Source organism: Penicillium macrosclerotiorum, assembly GCF_028827735.1.
Source record: "Penicillium macrosclerotiorum strain IBT 26536 chromosome Unknown utg000001l_segment0_segment0, whole genome shotgun sequence".
NCBI classification, from domain to species: Eukaryota; Fungi; Ascomycota; class Eurotiomycetes; order Eurotiales; family Aspergillaceae; genus Penicillium; species Penicillium macrosclerotiorum.
This window is the reverse complement of record NW_026643081.1, coordinates 635,354-663,198: the sequence shown is the minus strand read 5'-3', so window position 1 is coordinate 663,198 and position 27,845 is coordinate 635,354. Positions and strand designations below refer to the sequence as shown.

At 51.0% G+C, this 27,845-nt stretch overlaps 7 protein-coding genes across 7 annotated transcripts; 2 read left to right on the top strand and 5 right to left on the bottom strand.

The window, feature by feature from the left end:
• Positions 1 to 1,128: 1,128 nt before the first annotated feature.
• N7462_000223 (glycoside hydrolase family 47 protein) lies at positions 1,129 to 4,644 on the bottom strand (the record flags this gene model as incomplete). Its single annotated transcript, XM_057071949.1, has 3 exons — positions 1,129 to 3,366; positions 3,426 to 3,976; positions 4,059 to 4,644. The coding sequence occupies 3 exons, from the start codon at positions 4,642 to 4,644 to the stop codon at positions 1,129 to 1,131; spliced, it is 3,375 nt and encodes a 1,124-aa protein (XP_056938479.1).
• Positions 4,645 to 6,481: 1,837 nt separating this feature from the next.
• On the bottom strand, positions 6,482 to 7,839 carry N7462_000222 (WD40 repeat domain-containing protein; the record flags this gene model as incomplete). The annotated part of the gene is made up of 5 exons (XM_057071948.1): positions 6,482 to 6,534; positions 6,593 to 7,348; positions 7,422 to 7,520; positions 7,567 to 7,612; positions 7,693 to 7,839. 5 exons carry the CDS (start codon positions 7,837 to 7,839, stop codon positions 6,482 to 6,484), a joined length of 1,101 nt encoding a protein of 366 aa, XP_056938478.1.
• A 315-nt stretch (positions 7,840 to 8,154) lies between these two features.
• N7462_000221 (TRAPP complex core subunit BET3) lies at positions 8,155 to 9,119 on the top strand (the record flags this gene model as incomplete). The annotated part of the gene is made up of 5 exons (XM_057071947.1): positions 8,155 to 8,192; positions 8,251 to 8,259; positions 8,372 to 8,591; positions 8,681 to 8,872; positions 9,000 to 9,119. 5 exons carry the CDS (start codon positions 8,155 to 8,157, stop codon positions 9,117 to 9,119), a joined length of 579 nt encoding a protein of 192 aa, XP_056938477.1.
• Positions 9,120 to 11,176: 2,057 nt separating this feature from the next.
• Positions 11,177 to 13,758, top strand: somA (putative cAMP-dependent protein kinase pathway protein (Som1); the record flags this gene model as incomplete). Its single annotated transcript, XM_057071946.1, has 5 exons — positions 11,177 to 11,665; positions 11,729 to 11,880; positions 11,966 to 12,986; positions 13,034 to 13,489; positions 13,588 to 13,758. 5 exons carry the CDS (start codon positions 11,177 to 11,179, stop codon positions 13,756 to 13,758), a joined length of 2,289 nt encoding a protein of 762 aa, XP_056938476.1.
• A 2,137-nt stretch (positions 13,759 to 15,895) lies between these two features.
• On the bottom strand, positions 15,896 to 18,203 carry N7462_000219 (uncharacterized protein; the record flags this gene model as incomplete). Its single annotated transcript, XM_057071945.1, has 4 exons — positions 15,896 to 16,236; positions 16,376 to 17,080; positions 17,157 to 17,484; positions 17,544 to 18,203. 4 exons carry the CDS (start codon positions 18,201 to 18,203, stop codon positions 15,896 to 15,898), a joined length of 2,034 nt encoding a protein of 677 aa, XP_056938475.1.
• Positions 18,204 to 18,655: 452 nt separating this feature from the next.
• On the bottom strand, positions 18,656 to 20,564 carry N7462_000218 (uncharacterized protein; the record flags this gene model as incomplete). The annotated part of the gene is made up of 4 exons (XM_057071944.1): positions 18,656 to 19,719; positions 19,779 to 19,982; positions 20,121 to 20,164; positions 20,224 to 20,564. 4 exons carry the CDS (start codon positions 20,562 to 20,564, stop codon positions 18,656 to 18,658), a joined length of 1,653 nt encoding a protein of 550 aa, XP_056938474.1.
• A 1,653-nt stretch (positions 20,565 to 22,217) lies between these two features.
• N7462_000217 (RNA-binding protein) lies at positions 22,218 to 23,662 on the bottom strand (the record flags this gene model as incomplete). Its single annotated transcript, XM_057071943.1, is given in 5 exon segments — positions 22,218 to 22,469; positions 22,481 to 22,994; positions 23,067 to 23,210; positions 23,288 to 23,392; positions 23,472 to 23,662. The coding sequence occupies 5 exon segments, from the start codon at positions 23,660 to 23,662 to the stop codon at positions 22,218 to 22,220; spliced, it is 1,206 nt and encodes a 401-aa protein (XP_056938473.1).
• Positions 23,663 to 27,845: the final 4,183 nt, after the last annotated feature.

Genomic DNA, 27,845 nt, shown 5'->3' with positions numbered 1-27,845 from the left:
GTGTTATATATGTATTCACTTTTGCTTTGTAGGAATGAACACCTCTCCTATTGGCTAGTTACTTTATTATGGTATGCTCGCTAGAAATTATCCTTATTAAACTTGAATGTTACTGTTCGAGCAGTTAACAGCCCTAGTAACTTCTTGACACGCCACTCCTCCCCCACTAAAGCTGCTCCAGTCAAGCTTTGGACGTGCTCCGTAGTTGCCAGCGATTATAATTAGCAGTACAACAATCCCTGTCACAGTTTGCCGTCAATCAGTTTTTGATTGTTTGCGTGGATGAATGGTCCAGACTCCCGTGCTCCGTATGTATACACCTTATGGCATCCCGATTCACGCTTTTTTTGAAAATACGAAACTGACCTCCCTCTGACTCAGTCAAGTACGCACCAAAGCTGACTCATATTACGCGTTGCTCCCGTGGCGCAATGGTAGCGTGCAAGACTCCTAATCTTGAGGTTGCGGGATCGAGACCCGCCGGGGGCTAAAGGCTTTTTGTTTTTGATGGCATCCATTTTATTTTATTTTATCAAATCAAGACTTTTTTTATCCTTTGAACCTGTGCGAAATTGATAGGCCTGACTTTTCTTTATTTTATTTCAGTAACTACTCTTCTTGGCTGGAGGCTGAGTCTTGGAGTGGTATCGTCTATTTCTAACTTTTATAACGCACTGGTCTGTGGCTGATTTTAGAAGTACGTATGATCTACTTGAGATTACGGCTGACCAGCCGGGAGCTTATGTTTGTTTTGATCTTGGTGATTCGTTTGTCTGATAAATCATGTATTTAAGCGAAGTCCAGTATTACCTATACGGAGACAGCTGTAACTGAATCTCATTGATTGAGTGGCAGTTTCCATTCCTACTTCAAGAATTATAGGAAGTCCCTTTCATCAGTGGTATTGTCTAAATTGCTATACTAAGTGTCTGTATGGAACCCATGGTTGTGAGCAAGGTGTCCAAAGATGTCACAAGTGCATAGATCTCAAAGAAATTATGCACACCCGTCGAATACTACTCAAAGTGCTACTACTATCCCTCGACTTCTATGGCCGGGATCGGCATTCGGAGAAGCGACAGGCCCAGAAACGTCATTCCTGCTTTATAAAATCGCCGGGTATAAATGCTAAATGATGTACAGATTCGTAATAGGGACACCACGCGACCGCATCGAGTACCGCCTCTTGATCCCCACGCCCGTAGCGACCTGCAAGAGGGCATATGTCTCCTCACCGCCGCCAACCATGACCAAGCTTACGGGATGATTGCGGGGAATGCCGCTCGCGGTCATTTGCGCTTCATCGAGATGGGGACGGATGAGACTGCTCTCGGCGCGGAGGGCAGCGAAGGGAGCAACCGGGGCCGAGCCTGGAACCTGCTCGGACTGGGGATCGTGAGGTTGGGGAAGGGGGGTATCGTCTTCATATGAAACGACGACGACGAGCTTCAGGGATGAGCGCGAAGACCGGAAGGCGGCGATGTTGCGCAGTTTCTGCGAGAATGTGCAGCCACCACGCTTAATGACGATAACTTCGTGGTTTTGGACCACGTCTCGGAGAATGCGCTCATGACAGAGGTCGCCAGCAAAGTAGATCGATGACCACGTCAGACGGCGATTGGACGGAGTTCCGACAATCGACATGGTGGCAGCATCCTCCACATCTGGCAAGGGCGCGGCCCCGACACCAGTTGCCATGCTGGCTGGCAGACTCAGTCGCAGCGGTGTGGTCTCATCGGTGTCATCTCGGATCAGAGACGACACCGAGCTCATCAGATTCGATAGCAGGCTTTTCATGGTGGAGTCGGACGGATCGACGTCCACGTCCTTGTCGCCTGGACCAGACTGGTGCCGGCCGAGGTGAAGCTTCGGATCTTCTTCCTGTGCTGAAGCTTCTGCTGTAGGGACTCTAGCTCTTGGAGAAGCTGACCCATTGCGTCGGCGAGAGGGGTCTGCAAGAACGTCAATGACGAGATCAAGCATGGCGTTGTCGCGGACCCGGGTGAAGTTCGGATCGTACGGATCAACGATATCAGACGTGACCTGGCGTGAGATATATACCTTCTCATCCTTTCCCAGAGGTACATTGTTGATCACCTGCACCCGATATCCATCTTCATCTTCAGGCGTCTGACCCACCAAGGGAACATCTTGAATCATGCTCAACCGGAGACCTCCAATATTCTTCACAAAAATGCCGTCTCGCACTCGCTCCAAGGCCCCTGGTCCTAAGTTTACCCCACCGGGTAGCGATGGGAAGGAGATGTCGAGTGTTGGGCGAATGGCCATTGGCGCACTCGTTGCGTTGAAAGGGACGAGTTGCGGAGGAAGAGTCCATGGATAGAATGTATAGTTCGTTGGCGATGACAAGTCCGATATGGATATACTGGGATGGTCTGGCGAGTCCACCAAAATGGGGCCTTCGCTTGTGTAGCCACGATGGGGTCGAAGGTGTAGCCGTGCCAAGCTGGCTGCATGGAAGATGTCAGAACGGGATGCTGTAATAGACACGCCAAAAGTGGACGAGGTGGGAATCGCTTGGCATATGTTGTCCGGCGAAGATTGAGATGATGTCAATGCTTGCTCACGGCGAGGTTGTTTCCTTGACCTGGTGGTCTTCTTGGGAATGATCAGAGGATGCCCCTCGGTGGAGAAAACCCACGGGGCGTCGATTTTGTTAAGTGGATGCTCCGGACTGAACAAAAGAAACATATACTTCGCAGTCTCGCCAAGAAAGAAGCTTTCCATTCTATCGATCATCTCGCCACTTTGGACATTGCGCAAGCCTGCCCAGCCGCATTTGGTCCAACAGCGGCGTTTGAGATCGCGAAAGACCATTTCGCCAACATGTAAATACCAAGGATCTTGTGTCGCCCTGTAGATGTAGTAGGTGGACTCGATGAACTCAGGTCGACCACCATACCAAGAAAGGCCGCCGTCGATATCGCCTGTGGCCACGTTCCATCGCTCCGGGAGACCTGAGAAGCGAGTCCAGATGGCGGTTGTTAACAAGTGAATCTGAATGGCTTCATCCACCTTGCCATCCAAAGCAAGGAGCCCTGGATAGTATGCGCTAAGACTATCGATCCAGAAGGCGCGGGTAGCACCGGTAAGGACATCCGCAACAACAAGATGGGGATGCTGATATCCCTCGCCACGATATAAATGGCGATTGATGGATGTATGTGAGTCTTTCCAGACTTGGAGAAAAGCATCGGGAGAATGTTGATCCACAGTCAATGGAGGATAATACCCATCCAAAATGCTCCATGGACTGCTGGAATCGAAAGGCGGTCGTTCTCCTTCAGATAAGAGAACATGGGATTTGAAGGCGTACTCATAAAAACTGTCAATTCCAGCACCAATCTATCAAGCAAGTTAGCACAGACTGCCCCAAAGATAGATTGTACAGGTTGTTGACCTACCCCGGAGTATGGTCCTACCCATTTCCCAGATTCCACTTCGATGCCAAATCCAATGAGCCCTATTTCACTGCGGTGTGACCAAACAGCCCAAAAGGCCCTTTTGGCCAGTTCTTCATACCGACCATCTCCCGTGAGCCTGCTCAGGACAGTAAATTCGAGCACCAAACTGCCTGCCCCGGCACTGCATGTCTCCGTGACTTCTTCAGTAGATGATGCGTACGTATATTTTGACTTCCGCTCATTCTTCTTGCTAGATTTCGCATTAAGAGGTGAATTTTCGTAGAATGGAATACCATGCCGCAAGTTGACTCGCGGGTATGGAAGACCTGTCTCGGTATAAAATGCAGGAAGCAGACGGTGTGTTAGATCAACCGCTAGGCGCAGAAGTTGACCGTCATAAACAAAGTCATTATCCCATATGATGCCATGGTTGGTCTCCGAAAATGCACTCTTGTCCCATGCACTGGCGAAATCGGCCTCCTGTTCTGGCGGATGGTATCCAGTAATTGGCAGTTCTCCCACTGCGAAAAGGTGTGAACTGAGAAGTCCGCCTGCGTAGAGTATTAGCCCATGGCATTCTGCAAATAGCGAATCGACCACAATTCCGTGAGTGTAGTCTTTGGATGTTCATACCGAGACCCCGAATAACAGTTTCAAATACCTGCACCTTGCTATCGATATCAAAACCTCTCGCTCTCTCACCCTGACCAGCAGGGCCATGCGAGCCGTCACCGTACAGTCTCACAAAATCCTTTACACCATTTTGGAAATGTGCCAAAGCTCGATCTCCACTCTCCGGACTCGAGGACAAGATTGCCAAGGTCGATAAGCTATCGATCAGGGTTAAGGAATAATTGCCGAGGACATCATTGTGCTCCAGATTTCTTTCGTCGCGAGTCAGAGGGCCACAGGTCAACGGACGTAGCTCGTCTTCCGGAAAAGCATGTGCGAGGTAATTTTCAAATCCGTGGAAGAACATGCGCTCGGTTTCTTGCCTGTAAGATCGGGAGGGAAGGGTTAGCGATGATCCCGAGAGACGGGGATGCGGCCATTGAATTCGTGTATTTGGGCTCGCACAGCGATGAAAGTGCCTTACCTGAGCTCTTTTACCTGGTAGTCTCGCATCCCCTGTGCCAGCGGCAGCCATAGCAACAGTAGAATGGCCCAGACGACCATGATCCACGCGCGATGGGGGTGGAACATCTGCCGGCTCCAACATCGCGTGCGCATCACCGGAGCAGATGGCCGCCGGGGGTCATGGACGGGCGGCAGACAAGATGAGTCTGTCGAGTCGACAAAAGCACAATCTGTCCAGGGATCACAAAACTGGGGGTGGTTCAGCGCCCGCTTGGCTTGGTGGAAGGGAGAAAAGTGGCCGGGAGGGTGGATACTGCCAGATAAGCCATTTCGGAGAACCTTTTGGGGCGCGATCCATTGCATCATCTGCGGGCCCGGTCCCTGAATTCATCTTCAGTCGTCTTCCCTGAAAAATGAATATAATCACGTCGTTGGACATTTTGGACATAGAATATCATGAAAAATTATACTTTAATTCATATTATTGCTATTACGATGCGTTCTTTTCTGTCATGCGCATCAGATGGATCAAGACACGAGTGAAACTTCGGCTGGGACTTTTGAGTCGCAACACGCACCCTCATTGAGACGACGTGCGATCAAACCTCTTTCATGGATCGAAACTTGATTCAAAACAGTCAAATCCTTGCAAATACCCTTAGGGCCAGACAGCCACAGCCAGGAGAATATCAAATGAAGCAAACCCTTTACAGAGTGCGGTTGCAAACACAAGCGGGATTCTATACGTCGTCGGGTTTGGAAATCGGATCCTGAGCCTGACCGGTGATAAGAGGCCGGGCTATGAGAAATGCAGAATAGTCAAATGTCTGAGAGGGACTGACAACCCAGTACTCGAAGCATGTCTATTGGTATATTAGCTTTGAACCAGTCATTAGGTCGATCTATTGTTATCCATGACTTACCGCACTCGCGACAAGATCCGCAACGACAGAAGTTGTGATTGATGGGCGGACGTTTGGAGGAGATAGTACAGGAACGAATAAGAGAGGTTTATCTAGATGCATAACTGGGGATGGTTCTCCCGTGTAAGCTATCGCTAGAGGACTGGGCTCAAATTTGAGAGGCCTCGATTTGGCGAGGAACCGGGGCAAAGTAGCCATCTCGATTATGCATACGATGGCGTAGAAAAGATGAAGACTGGTGAACGTCACAAGAAAACCGTAGAGCAGCGCCTTTAGTGAGGATGGAAAACCTGCTCGACTCCATGATAACGTTATTGCTAATTTGACCTTAGCCATCTTGACTGCATGAGACGATCAAGCAGGAAGGTCACTGTTACCTGCACCGCAAAAGATAATAGCAAAACAGGCAGAAATTCCAAACCAGAGACGCTCCGTGACGCTCAGAATTCTGAGCCGGGCCACTCCGACTTTGAAAGCTTTCACTTCGTTCTGCGTGAGAGACATCCGGGTCGGGATTTTGTGTGGATAGAAATGAGACAAAATCGGCAAGGCAAATGTCGTAAGAGACCGGGGAAGCGATAGAGACATGGATTGTAGATTCAAAAAGAAGAAGAAGAAGAAGAGGGAGGAAACAGGCGATGATGATGAAGAAGGGACGCACAATCGCTCTCTGAAGGGAAAGAACGTTGCCGCAGCTATAAAAGCCTAAAAACATAAGACAAGATAATTCAAGAAACGTCGAAAAAAAGCCTCCAAGGTCATGTTATTTGGGACTATAGTGTACAGCTCATCCATGAGAAACATCTCCCGTCAAAGGGCTGGCTTTTCCAGCTGCCATTCCGAGCTCTTGCTAGCCAAAGAAGCAGAAACCCGGGCCAGCTTTATGGCGATAGAACCAGACTCCAGCAAAAGGCTTCACGCCCCGTTTGCTGCTGATTGAATTGGCTATCCTGAAAGTAGAGTGAATAGATCCGAGAGAATATGGTGGTAGAGATCAAATCAACGCCCGCTTATCCATCATTACAAGTGTTTTTTAGAGTGCCGCGCATCGCACGTTCACTTGCCAAGCTCACCCAGCATCAGATTACGGTCTGATGAGCATGAAACAACTGCAAAAAAAGGATTAGCAAGCGAGGCAATACACATATTGGAGTGGAAAATACTCACTAATTGGCTCATCGTTCGGAGAGAAGCGGACATCGTTAACTGTGCCCTTATGACCTGGCAGTTTATAAAGAAGCTTGCTTGTCTTCGCATCCCAGACAACCACACTGCGGTCACCGCTACCAGCGGCAATCTTCTCTCCCTTTGGATCCCAGCTGGCGCGAATGAGGTTCTTCTCCAGGCCAACAGGAGCACCGTCAAAAGTTCCCACCTGGCGGTTGGTCGGGGCAAATGGCCGGATATCCCATGTTCGGACAGTCGAGTCGTGAGAATTCGACAGAAGGGTCTGCGAGTCAGGTGAGATCTGAAGTGAGGTAATGGTATCGGTATGTCCGGCCATTGAGTAGACGATCGCCTTCTTGCGCAGGTCCCAGACATGGATGGTATTATCAATGCCGCCACTGTAAATCTCATTTCCAGCCTCTGAAAGAGCAACCGCCGTGATAGGGAGCTCGGTCTCCAGGTACTCCAATGCATCTTTTTGGCGGGGGTCCCAGATACCTATGCAGCCGTCATCGCTACCACTGATGAGTAATTCCTGCCCTCGCTTGCTGATATCGAGGCAATTGATGATCTCCTCGTGGCCCACATGGCGGCGCACGCGTGTCCCAGTTTCCAGATCCCAGCTTCCCAGTGTCATATCTGCAGACGCAGAAAAGAGCGCTCGCGAATCGCGCGCCCATTGTAGATCAAGGACTGCGCCCTTGTGGCCAGTCAATTCGCCATAGTTCTCACATTGTCCGTATGTATTCCACAGCACTGTATCACAAATCATGAGATCAGCTTTCGTGTGTTGCTTGTGCGAGAAATTCAGCAATTGACTAGGACTTACAGATGGAACGGTCCATCGAGCCGGATGCGATATGTTGGGCGGTCGGATCAAACCGAACAGTGAAAACTTCCCCAGAATGTCCTAATTCCCTCCCCAAAGCTATCAGAGCTGGTTCCCATCTATAGATTGTCCAATGAATTCTTACCTGTGAGCTCCATGATGGGCGCATCGAGCCCACTGGTGCGAGGTACCTGCAATTGAGTTAGCCATTGCCCACAATTCTGCTTGTCAAAGGATTCGAGCCTGGAAAGACTTTTGAAATGAAACATACCGATTGCACCAGAGCACCATTCTGCGACGAGCCCTTGACCACCGCAGCGCTCGGGTTGAGGTCAGCATCGGACTTCTTTCGCTTGACGACCAGTTGACTTGAAGACCCGAAGGCTTCTGGAGCAGGGCGTTTTTCTCCCGACATCATGGCGACAGAGAAGAAAACCTAGTCGCTAGATACAAACAGAGAAAAGGGGCCGGGCGTTCTGGGTCGAGGGGTTTTATTGCGGAGAGCGAAAGATTCCTAGGAGAGCCCTCGAGCTGCTACAGGAAGAACGATAATCCCACTTGGGCCGGGCGGTGAGAGCGTGTGTACGGCGACAGCTCCAGGATATCTCGCACTCCCCGCAATCAACATCCATCCACCTGATTGTCGCATTTGCTGGTGTATGTGCCGCTGTTGTGTTTCTTAATTTTTTGATCCAAGTCCGACTGGGTTGAGATTCCCCCTGACTCCACCACCATGTCTACAACCACAAAGGCCTCAAGGATAGGAGAAGAGTACGTGCAGCTGCGCTTCAATGTAAAGACCTTTACTAACTAATGATTAATCTTCCAGGATATGGAAGTGAGTAGTCCCTATTTCGACTTTCATGGTGTATATTTCTTTGTCGATTGAAGATTTTGCGACCCCCCTCTTCGGTTTGCAACCCCCGAGTTGACCGAAGCCTCTACTGCAGAACGAGAATCGATAAAGTCAATGCGGAGCTCGTCACGTTGACCTATGGCACCATTGTTGCACAATTATGTCAAGACTATGACAGCGATTATCAGGAAGTGAACAAACAGCTGGACAAGATGGGCTACAATATCGGCATGCGGCTGATTGAGGACTTCCTGGCCAAATCCGGGGTGGGACGGTGTGCCAATTTCCGGGAGACCGCCGATATGATTGCGAAGGTATGTGTGATTTTTTAGAGGTCTATCTGATGTTGATCAATGGAGGAAAGACGACGGAAAGAGGACCCGATAGCTGACATTCCGATCAGGTGGGCTTTAAGATCTTTCTGAATGTCGCACCGACGGTCACCAATTGGACCAGCGACAACAACCAGTTCTCATTGATCTTCGAGGACAATCCATTGGCCGACTTTGTGGAGCTTCCCGACGATGGGCGGGCCCAGGATGAACTGTGGTTTTCGAATATACTGTGCGGTGTGCTCCGGGGCGCATTAGAGATGGTAAGTAACTTTTGTTCTAGGCGCTCCCCCTCTTACCCCTTTGCTGGGTTGTCCCGCCTAGTCCCCCGCCACTGTCCGAACGACAAGGTTCCTTTGTGCTGGGACCGATCGCTGACCCGGAACCTAGGTTCAAATGCAAATCGAGGCACACTTTGTGAGCGATGTGCTTCGAGGGGATGACACGACGGAGATGCGGGTTTCGTTGGTTCGGTACATTGAAGATGAGATGCCACCGGAGGAGGAGTAAAGATCGCGAGAGAGCATCAATTTGGGCGTTCATTAGGCCGGGGGTGTTTTTTTTTCTTCACTTTTATCTTCTCTTTGTTTCTATTGAATATGTGTTAAATCTTCTTTTTTTCTCTTTTTCTTAATTCGAAGAATCAAGCGAATTACGTTGGCATTCTTCTCGATCTACATATGAACGGATCAGTAGTTCCTCCACCTTATCTGTATACTTCTTGAGAATTTCCGGTTGTGTTCAAGTTCCCAGACTTCATTGCTTTTTGAAAACTCCTCTGTTATTAATATCCCTTGTTTTATTCTGTATCTTCTTCGCCTGGAAATGTTTTCCCGCGAGGACACGGTTGTTGCATCAGGAAATTGATCCGGATTGATGCTCGGAATAGGCTTTCTGATCTATCGCGATGAGCCCCAACCACTCCCCGCCACGCGATTTATCACCAGCATCACCGTGTTTTTTGAATGCGAAACTGACGCAGGGGCATAGTGTTCCTGACGAGAACGCCATGACTGGCCCACTTAGTGGCGTAGAGGCCAGAGCGATCGCATTGAAGTGGACGAATGCTTGCAATGCGATCGAGTCAAGAGTATCAATCGACGGAATCGACTTTGTTCCTGATTGCTTGACGAGCGATACGTCTGATACCACGGAATTACTGCAATTACCCGCCACCATCGCGGCGTGTCTACATTCAATACATTTTATAGGCGTGGGGGCCCGAGGCGGATGTGACGGTACGGTCAGCGCAATACGGATCTCCGCCCCTCCGTTTTTTTCATGTCGCCCGATTTCCCTACACATCCAATTCTTCTTCTTTTCTCGCTGTTCGTCCTCCCTTCGCCAGTTCCCAATACCCAGTATATCCGTCCGATTGGATCCTCAACTTCGCTCGGGCATCGCTGTGTTTCGAAAGCGTTGGTTTCTGCGCGGAAGACCTGACCTTTTTTAGACTCCCGCTGGGATCCATCACAGGGCCCATCGCGGCGCGCAAGCATATCACCATACCTAACCACTCTCGCCTGATCGTCCCTCCCTCCAATCCACGGCCTACTCACCTCTTCTCTCCTCCCAACTGCCCTCTTCTCTTTCTTTTCTCTTCATCTCTCCGGTCGCCTGTATGCTCTGTTGCTTTTGATCTTTTCCGGACTCCCTCGCCCAGCGTTTCTCCGCGATTCTGTATGCGACGGTGCATGCCCAGATATACGCCGGACCGCGCCATCCCCAGCCCCGGGCTCCGACCGAGTTGATCCGCTCCGAACAAGCGATTCTCCCGCAGCAGCGCAGCGCCTGTCGCCGTACCCCCCGGTTCGCTCCTCTCCCCTTCCACCGTGAGATCCACCTGCTCCTCTCCCCTGTCTTTCTCTTCATCCCCCTCTGTCTCGTCTCTGTTGTCTTTTCGTTGCATGTCCAATACCATCTCGTTCTGCGATTCCGCCCGATCGGGCTTGTCTGCCAGCGCTCGCCCCCTTCCCATCCCCCAGCCTCTTCACTTGTGGGCTTTTTCCGCCTATTGGTACCTCCGTCATCGCCCAAACCCTATCGAAACCGGCGCCTCGGCCACTCCCTTGGATCTGTCCATGAGCTCGGCTTTTTTCTGACCGTCGCTGCCATTCTTTAGCAATTAGGGACCCCTCGGTTCTTCACTTGCGCCCGCCGAATCTCGAATCGCGCCGATCTCGTCGCGTGGTCCGCCTCCCCTCCTCCCCCCCCGGACAAGACGTCTCCGGCCGCTGCAGATCTTCCTGGCAGAACCCTCGTATCCAAGCCTTGATCAATCGGACTTGGTGTTTTACTTGCGCGGTCACTTCGCCACACGAGGATAACACTGTCGTCCTTACCCTTCGAATCGCATCGTTGTTTCGAAGCGCTGACCGCTTCTTGCTCTGGGCCGCGACCTCCCCTCCTCCTGTTCCCACGCGTTGCTCTTCCCCCTTCCGCATTAGGCTTGATCGCCTGAGTCGGTGGAGGCGCGTTGGAACTTGACGAGTCTTTTTTTAATCATACTTTGAATTGCTTGACAACATAAGTAGGCAAGGGTGGCTGCAATCCCACCGTTCGCCACCATGAACCAGATGAATGTCGCTGGAATGAACCCAGGGGTTGGTGGCCCCGTCGGCGGTGTCCCGATGATGAACAACGGCTCCATGGCTCCTCGTAATGACGGCAACATGAACATGAATAACCCCGAGATCATGATCAACAACCTCAACACCTATATCTATGACTACTTCTTGAAACGTGGCTACCATGAGTGTGCCCGTGCTCTGGTTCAGGATGAATCGATCAAATTGAACACAGACGCTGGCAAAACCAGCCCCGGCAGCCGACGTGACGGTGATGTAAATGGCATCGATGGCGATGCCATGATGACTGACGGCAAGGATGGCGAGAAGATCAAAATCCCAGACGATCTTCCCCGACCAAGCCTACCCAATGAGAGCCTGCAGTCCTCATTCCTCCTGGATTGGTTCAGTCTCTTCTGGGACTTCTTCTGGGCCCAGCGCAAGAAGGGCAACAGCAATGACGTGAGGCAATATCTCCAACATAATCAGGTTCGTGCAGACTCTTCTCCTGTAATGCGCCAGGCATTTCGGCCTAATACTTTTGCTAAATAGAACATGATGCGTCTCCGAGAGCAGCAACATAACCAGCTCCTCCGACAACAGCCAATGATGCCTGGCCAAATGCCGCTGAACATGCGTCGCAACATGGTACCCCCTAACCTGCAGAAGACCGCTATGCAGAATATGCAGAACACCTCCGGCCTGTATGCTCCCCTTGGGCATATCTGTTGACTCCTTCAATAAACTGCTGGGAATCAAATCATGCTGACACGAGGACTCCTTTTACAGATCGCAACAGCAACTTGCCGCGCAGTTCCAGAAGAACCAGCAGATGCAGATGATGCAAGCGATGCAACGGGAACAGTCCGAAATGGACATTAACGGGAATCGCCCGCAGTCTCCTGCCTCCACCGACAACGCCCCCTCGCCATCGAAACGCCCTCGCCTCGAAGGTGCTGCTGTGAATGGTCAGCAATTGGCACCGAATGGACGTGGCCAGGGCCAGGGTCAGGCACAAGGACAAGGAATGCAAGGACAGCCCAACCCCCAGGCGCTGATGATGCAGAACGGAATGCCACGGGGTATGAACCCGGCACAGTTCCAGCAGTTCCAGCAGGGGCCGGCTGCCCAGCAAAAAACTATGCAGGTATATGCCCAAAACTTGGCCCTTCATCACTCTCGCTCAGCACTGAATTTCCAGGGTATTCCGAATGGTGGTATGATGAATCCCGGTGTGATGCCGAACCAGGCGGATCTGGTGCCGATGCCGGATGGACAAGGAATGTACCAAATGGGTGCAGAGTACTACAGCTCCAACGGACAAATGGCCCAGGTTCGACCAGGCATGCAGACACCTGGCGGTCAGCACGGCAACCATGCTCTCCAGGATTATCAGATGCAGCTCATGCTGCTTGAACAGCAGAACAAGCGCCGCCTGATGATGGCTCGTCAAGAGCAGGACAGTATGGCCCGTACTGACGGCCAGCCCCCAATGCCAGGACAGGCAGGATTGCCCCCAGGCACTTCTCCTCAGGGCAGCAGGGCGGGTGCGTCACCGAACCCCAGCGACCAAATGAAGCGCGGTACGCCCAAGATGCCGCCCACTGGCCTCCCCGGCTCACCTAGCGCCGGTGACATGAACCAGAACCGTGGCTCCCCAGGCTCGATGAACCTCAACGGGCAAATGCTGCCAGAAATGGCAGCTCAATTCTTCCCCGGACCGGGTGGTCCTAACATGCGACCCCCAGCTCCAACCCGTCCTTCAGCGGCCCGGCGATGGGCCAACCCATCCCTGCCAATGCTGGCAATCGTATGCCGAGTGGACAATGGCAGCCGGGGCAGCCCATGCCTCCCCAGCATTCTCCTGCCACTCAGCCCCAGGCCGGGACCCCTCAGGATCGAGGCAACATGCCTCCACCTCAGGCGCCACCGGCTGGCGCCAATGCGGGCCGCACTCAGCCACCATCTCCTCAGACTGGTGGCAATGCGCCTCCGACCCCCCAGCAGGCATCCAAGCCTGCGCCTAAAGGTAAGAAGGACAAGGCTGATGGAGGTCGCAAGCGACCCACCAAGAAGAACGCTGCGGCAGCCAACACCGCTGCCGGCGCCACTCCATCTACTGATGCCAATGAGCCTACGCCAACTCCCTCCACACCCGTCACCCCCCAGCATCCTCAGTCCTTCACCAAGGGCGGAGCGAATGCCTCTGCTGCTGCGCCGCCGCAGCCGACCTCGGCCCCTGCTGCCCAAGCAATGGTCCAGCCTACTCCGGACCCGAGTCAACAGACTTTTGGTGATCTTGCCATCCCTGATGTAAGTTTTTATCTTTCCACGTTATCTCATACCACATACCTGTCTCCTCTCCTTTTCCTTTGTGATTGTATCACTAACATGTCTTTTTGACCTATCAGGCCTCTGCTTTCAGCCTGGACTTCAGTACTCTGGACAACCCTGATATCCTGGAAAGCTTTGACTTTGACACATTCTTGAATACCGACGGAGACGCAACTGGCTTCGGCTTTGATCCCAGCATGGGATACTCGAACGACGGTGTTGAGACCGGGGCCACGGAAGGCCTGTGAATGATTTGAAAAGTCTTGAAACGGTTCTCTTCCGGTGTTTAAACCTCCGATATACCCTTTGCGTTTTGTGTACATTTGATTGCTCGTTATAGTGCGTCTTCTTTTTGGACTCTTCATGTCTCTTTTTCCCCATTTATTTCGCGGATACTCGCCCCGATCGTCTCTTGTCTTTGTTGGGTTTCCCATATTTTGGAATATGTTTGCGCGCATGTGTTGTGAAATTGGCGTTGGTGTCTTTTGAACGTCTGTGGTCGCATCTATCCTCCATCTCTCCCTTTATTCTTCTTTCCCAACTTCGATTCTCCTGTCAACCGCTCGCGGCTTCGACTGCCCAAATTGGACTGACTCTCTGGAGAACTTTACTGTATTCGAGATTAGTTGCACTGTGACCTACGAGTTTCTTCGCTTCGCTTCTTTCTTTCTATTACTACTACTTATCAATCGTCTGGTTACCTAATCCCTTGCTCTGTTTGCTTGACATGGGACAAATCTACCCTCATGTTGACCTTTTTTCCTGGAGCCCAGTATGGTAGCCGTGCTATGAAGCTGATGGTTCTCTCTCCCTTTCATTTTTCCTCGGGTTGTCCGACTTTTATCTACCTCTTTCTCTGGACGCGCATTTTGTTGTGCTAGTGTCTTTCGTTTCTTGGTTTCTTTCTCCCTTTTCTTTCTTTTTCTCCTCCATTTCATTTTTTCTTTTTCCTTTCCTTTTCCTTGGCTTTCTTCTGTCTCTTTCATCTAACCAAATGCCGGGCGTTTTTTTTGGGTTCAGCTCGAGCTATCTTTCCAACCAGGGACTATTCATCTACCTTCCAATCTACATCTGACTTATCTCCCTGGACACTGTTATGCTTTGATTCTGGCTCTGACTCCAAAAGTGGCTGATATGCACTCCTCCCGTATATCCTACTACATCCTACCCCGACTTTCTTCACACGTCCCCACTATCCCAACCACAACTGTTGCCTTAGCCGTTCACCGGCTCGCCACGGCAAACAATCCTGTCCCCCTCTTCTTCCAAAAGGCGACCTCCGTGCATTCATGGATCTGGAGCCAGTGCCAGCTCGCTCATAGAAAATGGAAATGGATCCTTGGGCGGCTCAGCGGATCCGTTCATGAATGACAGTTGCTCAAACAAGCCCAGGATTTCTCTCAAACCACCCTCAACTCAGCTTGGACAGCGGGTAATAGTTGCAGTGTCTCGTCTTGAAACGGATATGAAGTCAGCATAAATCACCCCACGACCTCTGTTAAATGTTCTCATTTGGCAAGCATGTGAAAATGGTGGTGATCAATTCTGGATTTGCAATGCCTATTTCCTACAGTACCAGCTTCTCCATTGCTTCTCTTGCAGATTTCCCCCACGACATTGACAATGTGCTTCCTCAGACTTCCCTTGAACAATCTGATCAATCCAGTTATTCCTCAGTGAAGATCGTAACATCTTCGGAGTAGAATGATGTGTTTACCAGACTCGAGTTTTGGATCAACATTGGCAACCTCAAGCTCTGGAGCAACGTAGGAGATGGATGCAGATACATCTGACTCCAACCGGGAGTTGTGTTTAGATGACTGAAGATGGAGATAGGCCGAGTTGGAAGACACGGACTGACCTGACGATGAACCTAGAAGCTTTTCTGCTGAGGTGCCAGAGAGCTGCATGAGAGGTCGGACGTGGTGACTGCTGAAAATGGCACACGCCCTCAGCTTTTTGAGATATTCTTCATGTACTGTCACAATAATCCCCGAATCACCGTGATGGGATTTGGAGAATTGTGAATAAGAATGTCTGATCATTAATGTAATCAACGAAGTCTGTAATAGACTATCTCACATCGCCTGCAAGGCCATCTCCTGCAAGATCTGCAGAGCCAAAGCCCCGCTCCCAGAAACAAGAGAAAAGAAAATAACAGTTAGTGTTTCATAGGCTGCCTGTGTTCGGAGCTCGCAGTCATTCCTCATACCCCCTTTCCCCTTGGTCCAAGACCGCAGCACTGAACACAGAGCAGCAACATCAGCAGAAAGTTCATGAGAACAAAACAAAGAAAAAGCAAATAGAAAGAGCATCGTAATAGCTTCACAAATCCCCGTGGTCAATAAGACCTCTCGTCTGGAGTGCCACATCCAAGGGGTCTACTTAAGAGGAGTGGATGCGCAGGGATGGGGTCGTGGTCGACCGTTGAGGTGAACTCAGCCGATACTCGATCTCGACCTCAAGACTGCGTAATAGGTGGAGCTCATTCAGGTAGATATCATCCGAAGACGTCAGACCCACTTCGTCCTTGAGCATCTTCAGCAAGAATAGGATGACCTTCTTCACGCCTAAGGAGTGAGCTGCACTGTCGGAAATCGGGCGAGTGTGAGCCAGCGTCACCGGGCTGGCCCGGGTAAGATACGGACTCGGGTCATTGAACCAGGCTCGAACTACATGCGATGAACCTGAGCGATCCGCATTAGTCTCCGTGCGGATTTCGGGCTCTGTGACACTAAGTGCAGAGCAAATTGCTGTTCAATGGAATGATATGATGGTCAGCATACTTCTAGAATCAAACGACATAAAGATACTGCAAAGAAACCGACCGTAAGGCCTATAAGGGGTGTTGATTGAAATACTTACTCATCATAACTCGGTACCATGAAGCCTGAGGGCTTATTTGGGCCAGCTTCTCTTGTACGGCCTTGAGCGACGCCAAAGGGTCAACTTTAGTGTCATCGGGGCTCTCAATAGGAGCCAGTCTGCATCTCTCCAGAGGAATGCGATTGGCATTTCCTAGCTTGGGTGACTCGCTTTCAGGACAGGGCAGAGCTAGAGGAGCTGGAAGAGGGCCTCCTGAAGGGTGAGGAGCAAGGGTGGCCTTGTTCTTCTTTCTGCGGCTATTACGACTGGGCAGAGGCGGATTCTGAACAGGTGGCGGGACACGCTTGGTAGGCTTCAGAGCAGGCTTAATGTTCATGCTCTGACCCTGTTTCTCAGGTGATGAAGGCATCGAGAATTTAACAATCTTGCCCCCAGAAACTCCTGATACCCTGCCCTGAGTTCTGGCATCTAATCCGGTCTTCTGATGGACCACAGATTCCTTGGCCTCTGGCAGGATGAGCAGAGGAGAGTCTGCGGGCAAGATGAAGCCTGGGTCAATATTCTCTGTCACCAAAAGCTGGTACAAAGCGTGGTGAGCCACCGTGTTCTGGGCTTCTGCCATGCTGTCACATTGCTTGAATGTACGAAAGAAGTGGCCGTTGATGGCAAGGTCGCAATGCCATTGACTTCCAAACACAGACGGTCCATATGAGGGAGCAGACCATCCTACCTCGAAGCAAAATTCTGAAGAATTGTTTTTGTGAGTATTCTGGCACCAAAAAACCATTCTTTCATGGTACTCAAAGACTGCCTTTCTTACCTTCAAGTAATCGAGTCCAGTTCCATGCCGGTCGAGTAGGTCCATCCATGGGCAGTGGAGGAACTAGCCATTGCGGATTGTACTTGCGCATCTTGTGCATAGCCTTTCGGCAGGCATTCACTCTCGCGAGATACACCGTCTTGGCATTAGGGGCCACCAGGATAGTGTGTCCATAAACAAGTAGGCGAACTCCAAACTTCCTCCCGTCCTTGCCTCCATATTTGAAAACAAATCGCGGCGAAAGGCGAGCCATGACACTCAATACCCCAAAATAAAACAAAACCCGGCTCGGCATTAGATCCTCAAGGTGGACCGACCCCAACAGAGTCTACAACATTCATATCAGCGGGATTTCATATAGAAATTAATAGAGTTCGTGGCACTCACCGGCTCCTCCTCACCTTGTAAGTTGTCATCTTTGATATGATAGAAGATAGACTGCATATCACAGCCAGGCTGAGGGTTAAAAACCTCACCCTGCTCAAGACTCATAAAAGGATCTCCCAAAGGCATGGGAATGAAAGGCACATTGCCGGCTGAAGACTCGAAGCCCTTCCACGCCTCGGAAACCGGAACTGGAGGGCCCAAGCCCTCACTCAATTGCAGAGATGCAGTTTGGGAAGTCAAATTCCCCGGGAGACCCAAGTCTATTGAGAGACCCGACTGTGCAGAAGGCATGTGCAGGATACCGGCCTCGCTCATACCGGATGGCAGGCTCAACGGGAAGATTTGATCTGGAACAAAAAGCGGAATTGAGCCCTGCAGAGCCTGGGTTATCTGGCACGAGCCATAAGACCCAGACACAGCAGGGAAATCCTGCACCCGTACCTGTTGATTCTGGGCTTTATCAGAATTCAGCAATGCAGTCATCGACTCCAGAAACTCTTGTGGACCTGGTGGTGGGGGTGTCATGGGAGTTGACATGCCGCCGATGGTGTTGGAGGATGTGTTAGAGCTTGGAGGATCGTTGATGGAGGAAATTACAGTCATGCCTGAGATGAGACTGTCATTCACCCCGTTTACCTGGTTTTTAGCCTCGGTGGTCATTGTGGTGGACATGCGGAGACGAAGACGAAACGTGCATAGAAAGTATGTTGTTGAACAGAAGAAGGGGAGCAGGAGTGTAGTCAAAGAAGACGAAGACAGTGATGAAGTAGGTGACGAATGGAAAGCTATCTAAGCAGCACAAACAGAGAGATTGAGTAGGTGAAGATGAAAAAGAGATGCGAACAGAAAGAGGTGAGGGTTTCCTAAAAAGGAAGGAGGGCAATCAATACATTCGGCTCATATGACAACAGGGAGATTCAATTCACGCGATGTTACAAATTTGCCAACAGTGGACAACACTTTTGATATATTACTTTGAATTTCCTTGTCAAACTGAGCACAGATTCCTCCTTGAATTGAATTCCATGGGTTTCATACGCTATTTAGGGGGTATCAATACTGAAGTATAGGGCAAAAGCTAATAATATCCCAGGAAACGCAGCTCTTCTCCCCTACAGAATACTGCTCACCACGCTCTCCTTCTCCTTGTCTGCCATATCATCAGCCTTCTCCTCATTCTCCTTGTTGTCTTTGTCCTCTCCGTGCTCCAGCAGCTGCTCCACATCGATTTCACTGGGGACATCAAGGTTGACTTCCTTGACAATCTCCAGCTCCCTCTCCTTGGCGGGAAGTTTCTTCTTGGGGCTTTCTTTGACATTTTCTTTTGCGGTCTCTTTTTTGCCCTTGACGTTGGCACTGGGGCTTGATCCAATCTTGGTGGAAGCGGTGTCTCGATCGGCAGGGTTGTTAGAAGTATTGGACTTCAGGCTTGAACCAGAGATATCACGAGGACTATTACTAGACTGTGAGATCTCTCGAAGGACGGAGCCACGGGTAGTGCTGCGGGAATAACTCGCCCTGCGTGCCTTGGCTGCGGAAGAGGGCTTGAAGGATGACTGAGGAGCTCCGGCGGGGACAGTGGAGGGGGTGTTGGAGGGCACTCGGATCCCGACAGTGGATGCTTTGGTGGGTGTCAGGGCTTCAATCAATAAGTTGTATTGTTCTTCATCCAGGGGTGTTGTCATGCTTGGCTGTTTACTATGCTCGTAGCTAATGCCGGTCATACTCGAGATGGGGCGGCTGCTGGCAGAACTGGAATAGTCAGGCATGGGAACATCTTCGCGAGATGAACGAGCAGCGCGCTGATGCCATCCAGACTCATTGATGAAAGGGTCCGCAATTGGTTCAGTCATGAAAGGCTCCTGATAGCGAGCTTGATAGGTTCCCCATCGAGGGTCTCCGGAGTAGCTTTGGGTGGAAGGCCACTGAGACATGGGCACGGGAAAAGCGCGGTTTGGAGCCCAGGCATTGTATACAGCCTGACTTCCACTGGAGTGACTGCTAGTATTGGGTGCAGCGCGGGAATCAGACTTGCCGGGGGAGTGCCCATGAAGATCGTCAGGCGCCTTCATGTCATCGAAACCTGCCATATAGTCGTACTTGTAAGAAGTTCGGGTCGCGAATTGAGCCCACATACTAGGGTTGGGCCACGCAATATTAGAATATTCAAGAATATCTACCTCGCCCTGTTAGCAGAGATTCTCATTTCCCGCACGGAAACCACGAGTTCCTTACTTAGAGGCGCATGCTGAAAGGACAAGACAAGGACATCTTTGACCCTTTCGAAGGGCGGAGAGCGATGCGGACGAGCGAAGCCTTCGGCAACCACAACTCGGATGCGGCCAAAAGGGTCCCCTGCATCCCAATGGCGCTGGTCCAAGATCTCAGGATGAAAAGCCGGGAAACGAAGACAATCCTGATTGCCTTCACGATCGATGTCTGCGGATGCAGTTAACTCACAAGTCCCAGGGAAAGAGGCGGGAGATTGACCGAGCACATACGAGAACTAAGATCTTCATGAAAGGAAAATTAGCATACAGGGTTGTTGTAGCGGACCAGGGAACTCTCCATACTTACCGATAATATATGGCCACGCCGACCTCTGGCCAAAAACCCCTCCTCTATTCGACCGCAGTTAGCCCGAGAAACTTAGGCTTGCACCCTGTCAAACAATACTCACGCAACACATGAGCCGTCTACAAAGACGCGCGCTTCATAGAGCAACAGGTCCTCCGGTTGCATCAGCCCTTCGATCAAGCGACTGGGCCGGGGCTTCTCCCAGCTATGGATGGAGACCCGGAAAGGACTGTCTTTGGGCATGCTCGGGACGAAGGTCGTTAGCACCGGTAGCTGGCCATAGTTGCTTTGGACGGGGAAGTAGGTTGATGGGCCGAGAATCGTGGGGTTGTGGAGGTAGGGCGAGTCGGTGTCTTTGGTGACGAAGCATTGTGTCTTGAATTCTTGAACGGGGACTTTCGATCCCTCGGGGAAGAGGAGCACATCCCAATTCTCGTAGCGCATTGTGGGAAACGGTGATGAGAGTTATGATGGAGTGGGAGATGAGATTGATGCTGTCTGTCGGTAAACAAACGAGGTGCTGCTTATAGAGTTTCCCGCAGGCCTCGAGAGCTCTTCCTCTCACATCAATTTGGTGCCAATATGATTGATAGCCGGAGAAAAAGGAAGGTGCCGAAGGAATTAAGATTTGAAGGATCCGGGCGGAGGAATTTATTTAAGGAAAAAGAAAGTTGGGAAGTTGGGGCAAGTGAGAATAGAAAGAGGCAAGAGCGAAGCAATTTAAGCGCCAGTGATACCGCCATTAACGCCGTCTAACGTGGACAAGAACAAAACCCTAGGCCTGGCCATCTACAAGAACACATGGACTTGTGCAACTCAACTCGACAGACTAGTCCAAGTAAACAGAAAGGGATGCGTATTACCTTCTATAACACTTCATGCTCAAGAAAGAACTCAACCTCTGACTGAGCACTGGCTCTCCAGTTCGCTTTTCCAACACATTGTTAGAAGTACGAAGAAATTGCCAGAGCGTCACATCCGATGCAAGTAACATGATAGGTATGGACCGAAGAAGCAAAGGAGTAAGAAAGATAAGAGATAGTTGATAGATCTCGACACGAAAGCCCTTCAGACAGGTGGTAGCTGACAAAGGTCTTGAATAAAGAACTTCAAGAAGAAAGGAGAGAGACAAAGGTAAGTCTGGAGCTACAGATACAGACGCAAGCGCCTTGCCAAGAGAGAAATTCCAACGGCAATCAAAAAAAATAAAAGAATAGTAGCACCAGTCCATGCAGGCATAGTTCAAAGGAGCGCATCCGAACGGTCGTGGCGAGAGATAGGAAGCGACAAAAACGCGGAGAGACGCACGAAACAAGTAGCGTGTTGTACAAACCGGTATCAGTCTAAAAAAGACGACGCAATCCAACGAGAAGAAAAAGAAAGCAGAACGCAAGACGTTCAAAGCGAACATAATTCAATTTGGCTGCTGGATGGAAGAGAACAGACAAAGGAGAATACGGACGAGAAAGAAGGGTAAAGAGTTGCGACTGAAATGTTGGAACTTTTCGCAGAAGGCCTGCCCAAGGAGTATAGAGTAAAGAAGAAACGCATGAACAATACGGGACTTTCGTTACACGCGAACAGGACCCCTAGGGCGGGGACGAAAAAAAAGAGAATAGCAGGATAGCATAAGTATGGGGGAGAAGGGCAAAGGGGGGAGGGAGGGGGCATTGAGATAGGTTAGGGAAGATAAAGAGAAAAAGAAGTAGTACGAAATTGGGCATTGGAGATACAAGAGGAAAAAAAAAAGTAGAGCAGCGTTCAGAAAGAAGCGGAAAATAATCAGATCCAGGAGAAAAGGAAAAGAAAAGGGGATAAGAGTGGGAGAAACAGGGAAGAAAACACTCAGATCTTGCTAAGATAAAAGCGCTCAACGGAAATGCGTAGCACAGGGAAGAGAAGAATGCTCATCAAGAGCTATAGAGCTCGAAGCCTTCGGGGCAGTGTGAAACCAGGGGGAAGGAAATAGCAAATTTGTTATGACACAGGGGACCCATCATTGGAATGACGCAAAACAACTCCTGCTGGTGCTTTCAATCAAAGAAGAACGCGCTTACTGGAAGAGAAGAGGGTAGTCAGCCGACCGAGCCTGATAACTCACGAGTGTTCGGGGGCCGGGCTGCCAGGGTGACTGCTAACCTTCATCGGGGCAAACCCGCCATACTGGTGGGCCGGGGGCATGCCCATGGAGGGGTACATGGGGGGAGGCGGGGGAGCCGGACGGTAGGGGCTACCAGCCGGGCCAGAGTTGTTCTGGGAACGGCCCCAGCTCAGGCGGACACGGGAGTTACCGATAGGGTAGCCCTGCATCTGGTTGATGGCCATCTCGGCAGCGTGGCGCTGGACGAACTGAACGAAACCGCAGCCCTTGCCAGGGGGATCTTGACGTAGGTGATCTCGCCGAAGCCCTGGAAGAAAGAGCGGAGCTCATCCTCAGTCACGTAGCCCGACAGACCGCCGACGAAGACGGTTGTGTTGTTGGGGTCAGTGAACTGGTTCATGGGCTGGGGAGCACCGTAGAAGCCCATAGGGGGACCACCCATCGGGGGATACATGCCGGCAGGGCCGGGCATGCCCATGTTGGCAGCGCCGACACCGGGGCCCTTGTTCTTGGGGGTGGCAGTGGAAATGCGCATGGGACGGTTACCGCAGTAGACTCCCTGCATCTCGGTGAGTGCACGCTGCTGGTCGTTCTCATCCGAGAAGCGGACGAAACCGTAGCCACGGGACATGCCGCTGATGGGGTCGGTCATGATCTTGGCAGACTTGCACGAGGGGAAACGGCTCTGGAAAAGCGAGACAAGGACGTATTCGTTAACCTCCGGGCCGAGGTCACCAACGAAGATGGAGTACTCGGGGCCACGGTCATCACGGCTGATAGGGAAGAAAGAAAAAACCAGGTAAGCCAATATCTTTCGAAAGACAATAGTTTAGATTGTAGCTTACCTGCGGTCCGCAAGGCCGCCGCCGGTAGCCCAGTTCAGCTTGAAGACACGGTTGGTGTTGGGCATGGGGGTGCCGTTCAGGGAAAGAGCCTTAGCGGCAGCGGCCGGGGAGGCGAAGTCGACAAAGCAGTATCCAGCATTGCTCCTACTACCAACATTAGGATCTTGGGAGAGTTCTGTGAAGATAGACAGGGGCTGCAGTGGAGGGGATCATGGTCTTACCCAGAGAATTTGTCACGGATCATCTTGACGTTGACCTGCTCACCCATCTGGAACCACAGGTTGCGGATGAAGTTCTCATCAATCCAAGGCTCAAGCTCACCCATCCTGAAATAAGGTTAGTAATTGCTCTCTCCGAGGGAATGGTGCCATCCCTTGGTTAAGAGGTTGTAATATCGAAACATACCAGAGGGTAGTCTTGCCATCAGCGCCTTGCTGGGGAACAGCAGCCGCGGGCTCACCAGGAGCGGCGCCCTGGAAGGGAGCACCAGCCTCACCCTGGCCGGTCATGGTGGTGTCGGCAGGGGCCGGGGCACCGGGGGCAGCAGCGCCAGCGTCGGCCTGGTTAGGGAAGGAATCGAAGTTCTGGAAAGACATTGCGTGCAAAGATCAAACTTGTCCGAAAGACGACGTAAGAATATAAAACGGCCTGAAGAACTTCGTGGAGTCGTAAGGAGAGACCGTAAGTAACGAGCACAACTTCGTAAACCCAGGAACAAAGAGATGGGCGTTAGGTTTCCTGTGAAATAGAATGTTAGGACAGTTTTCTTTATGGACTGAGACCTTCCAGTGGGCGCAAAGGCGCACGAAAGCAGATAACACGTGAAGAGTTAAGGCGAGGCAAAGCGAAGGCGAGTGAGACACAGGAAATGTGGATGGCGAGGAGACTTCAGGCTGAGGGAAGATAGCCAGACCGCGCACGCCGAGGATTGGAGAGAAGATGAAGATCAAAAAAGATATTTGGGGGCGGAAGTGATGGTGGAGTAGAAGCAGATGCGAGACGATCGTCGGTGGGAAAATCGCAAGATTGGCTCCGGCATGACGAGACACAAAATCAAAATGGCCCAGTCCAGGGTCGCTGCCTGAGGGAGCGTAGATCGATCGGAGGTGGTGGAGATGATTCGCCGGAGAAATCCACGCACAGAGAAACCCCAAGTCGGATGCGCAAGGCCGAACACGATGTTGGATGCTGGCTGGTTCTCAAGATGGGGTTCCCGCACATTGCGCCGGCCGTTTCCGTCTAGGTTTCCATCTCCGTCGCCCCCGGCAATTGCGACCGTCCACAACCCAGACAATACCACTCCATCACTCACCCCGCCCTGAGAAATGCAATGCGACCAAGAGTGTGGGTGATTCCAATGAGGGCGACCGAGATGGAGGATGGGGTGAGCGACCGAGGGTTTCGCGGAACGGGGCGGCGCGACGTTTCCCGAGAGCTGGAGTCCCAGCAGCGACGTACAGATCAAGCCATGCGACCGACATAAGGCAAGCGCCGCGACGACATAGCATGCGCTCCACGGACCGAATGCTAAGGGTCAAAGAGAAGGGATGTGGTGGTGGTGGTCGCTGTCATGGTGGTGGGGGATACGGGCAGAGAGAGAGGGGGATGCGATGATGAAAGAGGCTTCAGGTAGCGAGAAATGGAAATACTCACCAAGGGGAATCTGGAAAGAACCTTGAGAAAGCTCAAAACAAGAACGAGACGAAGAGAAGAGGCGAGAGAGACCTGGAAAAAAGCACAACTCCCGAAGCACACGAAAATGAAATCCGCAAACCGAGAGGTGGAAGGAACACTAGGAAAGGAGGGAGGAAAGTTGGAGGAGGGGAAAAGAAAGCGATGAAGAATGGAAATCTCAGATTCTGAAGAGCAGCCGGTTGGACGGTTCGCTGAGGGGGAAAAGTGGGCAGGACCGTACCAAGACGGGACACGGTATGGTATGGTATGGTATGGTATATCGCGGTATCAACGGTATTGTCAAGTTCCGCTCGTCCACTCCAGCGTGGTTGTGTACTTCGCTATACTTGTATACTCCATGCGCCCCTCGAACGTGAACTCCAGGAGTGGACGAACCATAGAGTCCACTGGGATCAACTCTATATACACTTCTCAACAAAATTTTATTTTCATACTCGAAGAGAGAGGACGTTGCACTACATCATGGGCGATCCGGAGCGAGAAATCCACGATGAATCGGGCCCTCCTCTTGGTTGAACCAATATCACTAGATGCAACACCTCGCCTGATGAATACGCTCGAGGGCCAGGGAGACTATGCACATCCGATCATGTTTTCGCTGTCTCGGCACCATGATATCAGACATGCGGGGGGCTATGGTGTCCCAGGATCTCGGGAGCCGCTCATGCGCCCGAGGTTAAACAACTCCGGACAGGCGGGCAGCGACTGGCTCAAAAGGTGCTCTGCAGTGTGGATGATCCTGCCTATGAGAGTAAGGTCAATTAGATTAATGAGGTAAATGACAGAGCCCGTCATTTCTATCCTACCCTCATCCGAGTTGGAATGGCTTTCGTTGCTCTATAGCGCTATGGAGCCCGGGTTACGGGTACTATCTACAGCTAACAGACCATAGGATTATTTTCTTCTCATTCCCTCTCTTTCTATCAATGCCGCGCGCTGTTTGCGATCAAACCAAGAACCCACTAAGACCCCTCGAAGAAGAGAGAAAACAAAAATAAAAACAACGGGATACAGAGAAGGAGAGGGTAGCAAGTGGGCGAGCGGGCCAAAAAGTCTAAGGAACTGCACGAAATCTGCAAGGACCGATCTGTCGCCATCCTTTGCGATGTGACTTGTCGCAAAAGCCCTCTTCCCTTGACCCCTTGAACAGGACAAATAAACTCCCAATCCTCGCCCCGAAACCAACACTTACACCACCAGGCACCCAACATAGAGCACGAGCCCCATGTGCCTGACCGCCAATACGATCGGAATGAGATCTCAAATAGCCTGAATCAGGAAAAGGGAGGGGGTTCTGTTGAGTCACCTGGCATGTTTTATACTGTATATAGATCTACGTTTTTGTGCTCATTGTGAAGCCTAATGATAATTGATGATTATGATGATTATGATGATGATCTGTTATTATTAATCCATAACCGAGGAGAAGTCATCATCATCATATGAAATTTAGCTCTGGGCAGCCAGCCCAAAAAAATACCCCCAAGACGGGACCCGGTTCAGCTGGGATTGATGCGGCGTGTCCCGGCCCCGGTTCTGTTGGTCGAGCCACCCAAAAAGTAAGCTGAACAGGCCCCAAAAAGCCCGCGAACAAACGGAACCTGCTCCACCGGACGCCACGGAACCATGGGAAGTCGCCGCGACTGGTATTTCTCTTTCATGACTGGTCGTCCATACATGAGATTACCGATATCTTGAGTCCCGCGACATGATCGAACGCCCAACAAGGGAACTATATGCTAGGTGCCTTCCGTCGCAGTCCATCTTGAGATCAGCATGATTCCATGTATTAACCTACTATATTGAAACATAAGCATATTGTTATTACCATCACTCATCTCGACTGAAGTAACCCCATGCTCCTAATCGCTGCACTCCGGAGGCTGCTCCCCCCTCCTCCAAAAAAATGCCTTCTGGAAGCAAGGTTCTCAGATCCATGTCCGTAACACCCTGGTCGGTGCAGGGGCCATGCAAGGACATGCCCGCAACGTTGTGCGCGTCCGTCATAAGCAGCAATGGGAAGAACTAAACAGTAAAAGAAAATAACAAGTCAATTCAGAGCCATGGGCCTTGTTTGTTGTGGCGGCTCTTGCTGATTGGGCAGGCAATCGACGCCGGCGCTGGTCTGGCAATGATCAAGATTTAAATTACCTCTCGACGTGTCAAGATGTCTCAATGAGGGTTTGTTACAAGAGGTTCCATGGAGTTGTTAGCGCCCTTTTCAACATGCCCAGTAGTGAATTTGCCTCGTCCGAGATCATTGATGTTGTACTGAAGAGATGATTACATCTAAAGACAAGCCGATCGGGCGGACAGGTCCAATCTCACCCTTTCGGTCGCTTGGCAGCACACGCGGGACGCGACGCGTTATTTTACTTGCTAATTTTTTTTGTTACCTTTTAGAATACATGCAGCTCCAAAGAGACCTGATGAAAGAACCCGGATATAACACCCATGTGCTTCTGGGCATTTTGTGCATCCATCCACTCCCCCAACTGCCGAGCGGGATTTCCCCTGTGGTATGAGCAAGGGATGATCAGAGTGTATCACTGATCACTGTGGTCCCGACGGACTGGGTAGGGTATGCCTTTATTGATTGAATGCTCGAGGGGCCCTGCACAAAAAGATGTCAGATTCCTTACATGGGTTTCATCCTGACACCGATCGGTAAATTATACTTCTCCAGAGTATACCTAGAGTCAATAGAAACGTGAGGAGACTCAAATTAACCTATTTGGCTGGAAGCTGTCATTGGCAGTCCCCTGCAGCATTGCCCAAGTGAATGCCGAGGCGATAAACTATGAAATATTGAGTATTGAATTAGGCGTGTTATTATTGTGCTATCAGCTTGATCTCCTGTCGAGGAGATCGATCCGAGTCCCCAGACTTGGACGAGATTGTTTCAGACTAGCGCGTCACGTAAAAACCCGCACACACTTCCCAAGACGGTTATATGAAGATGATCTCACCCGCAGCATCGCAAGGGAACTATTTCGCCATACACTTATCGAATCTGTTACCTAGCTTGTCTTCAAGCAGCTTTCGGGATGGAATACCAGGAAACAAGGATGACGATTTAACAGT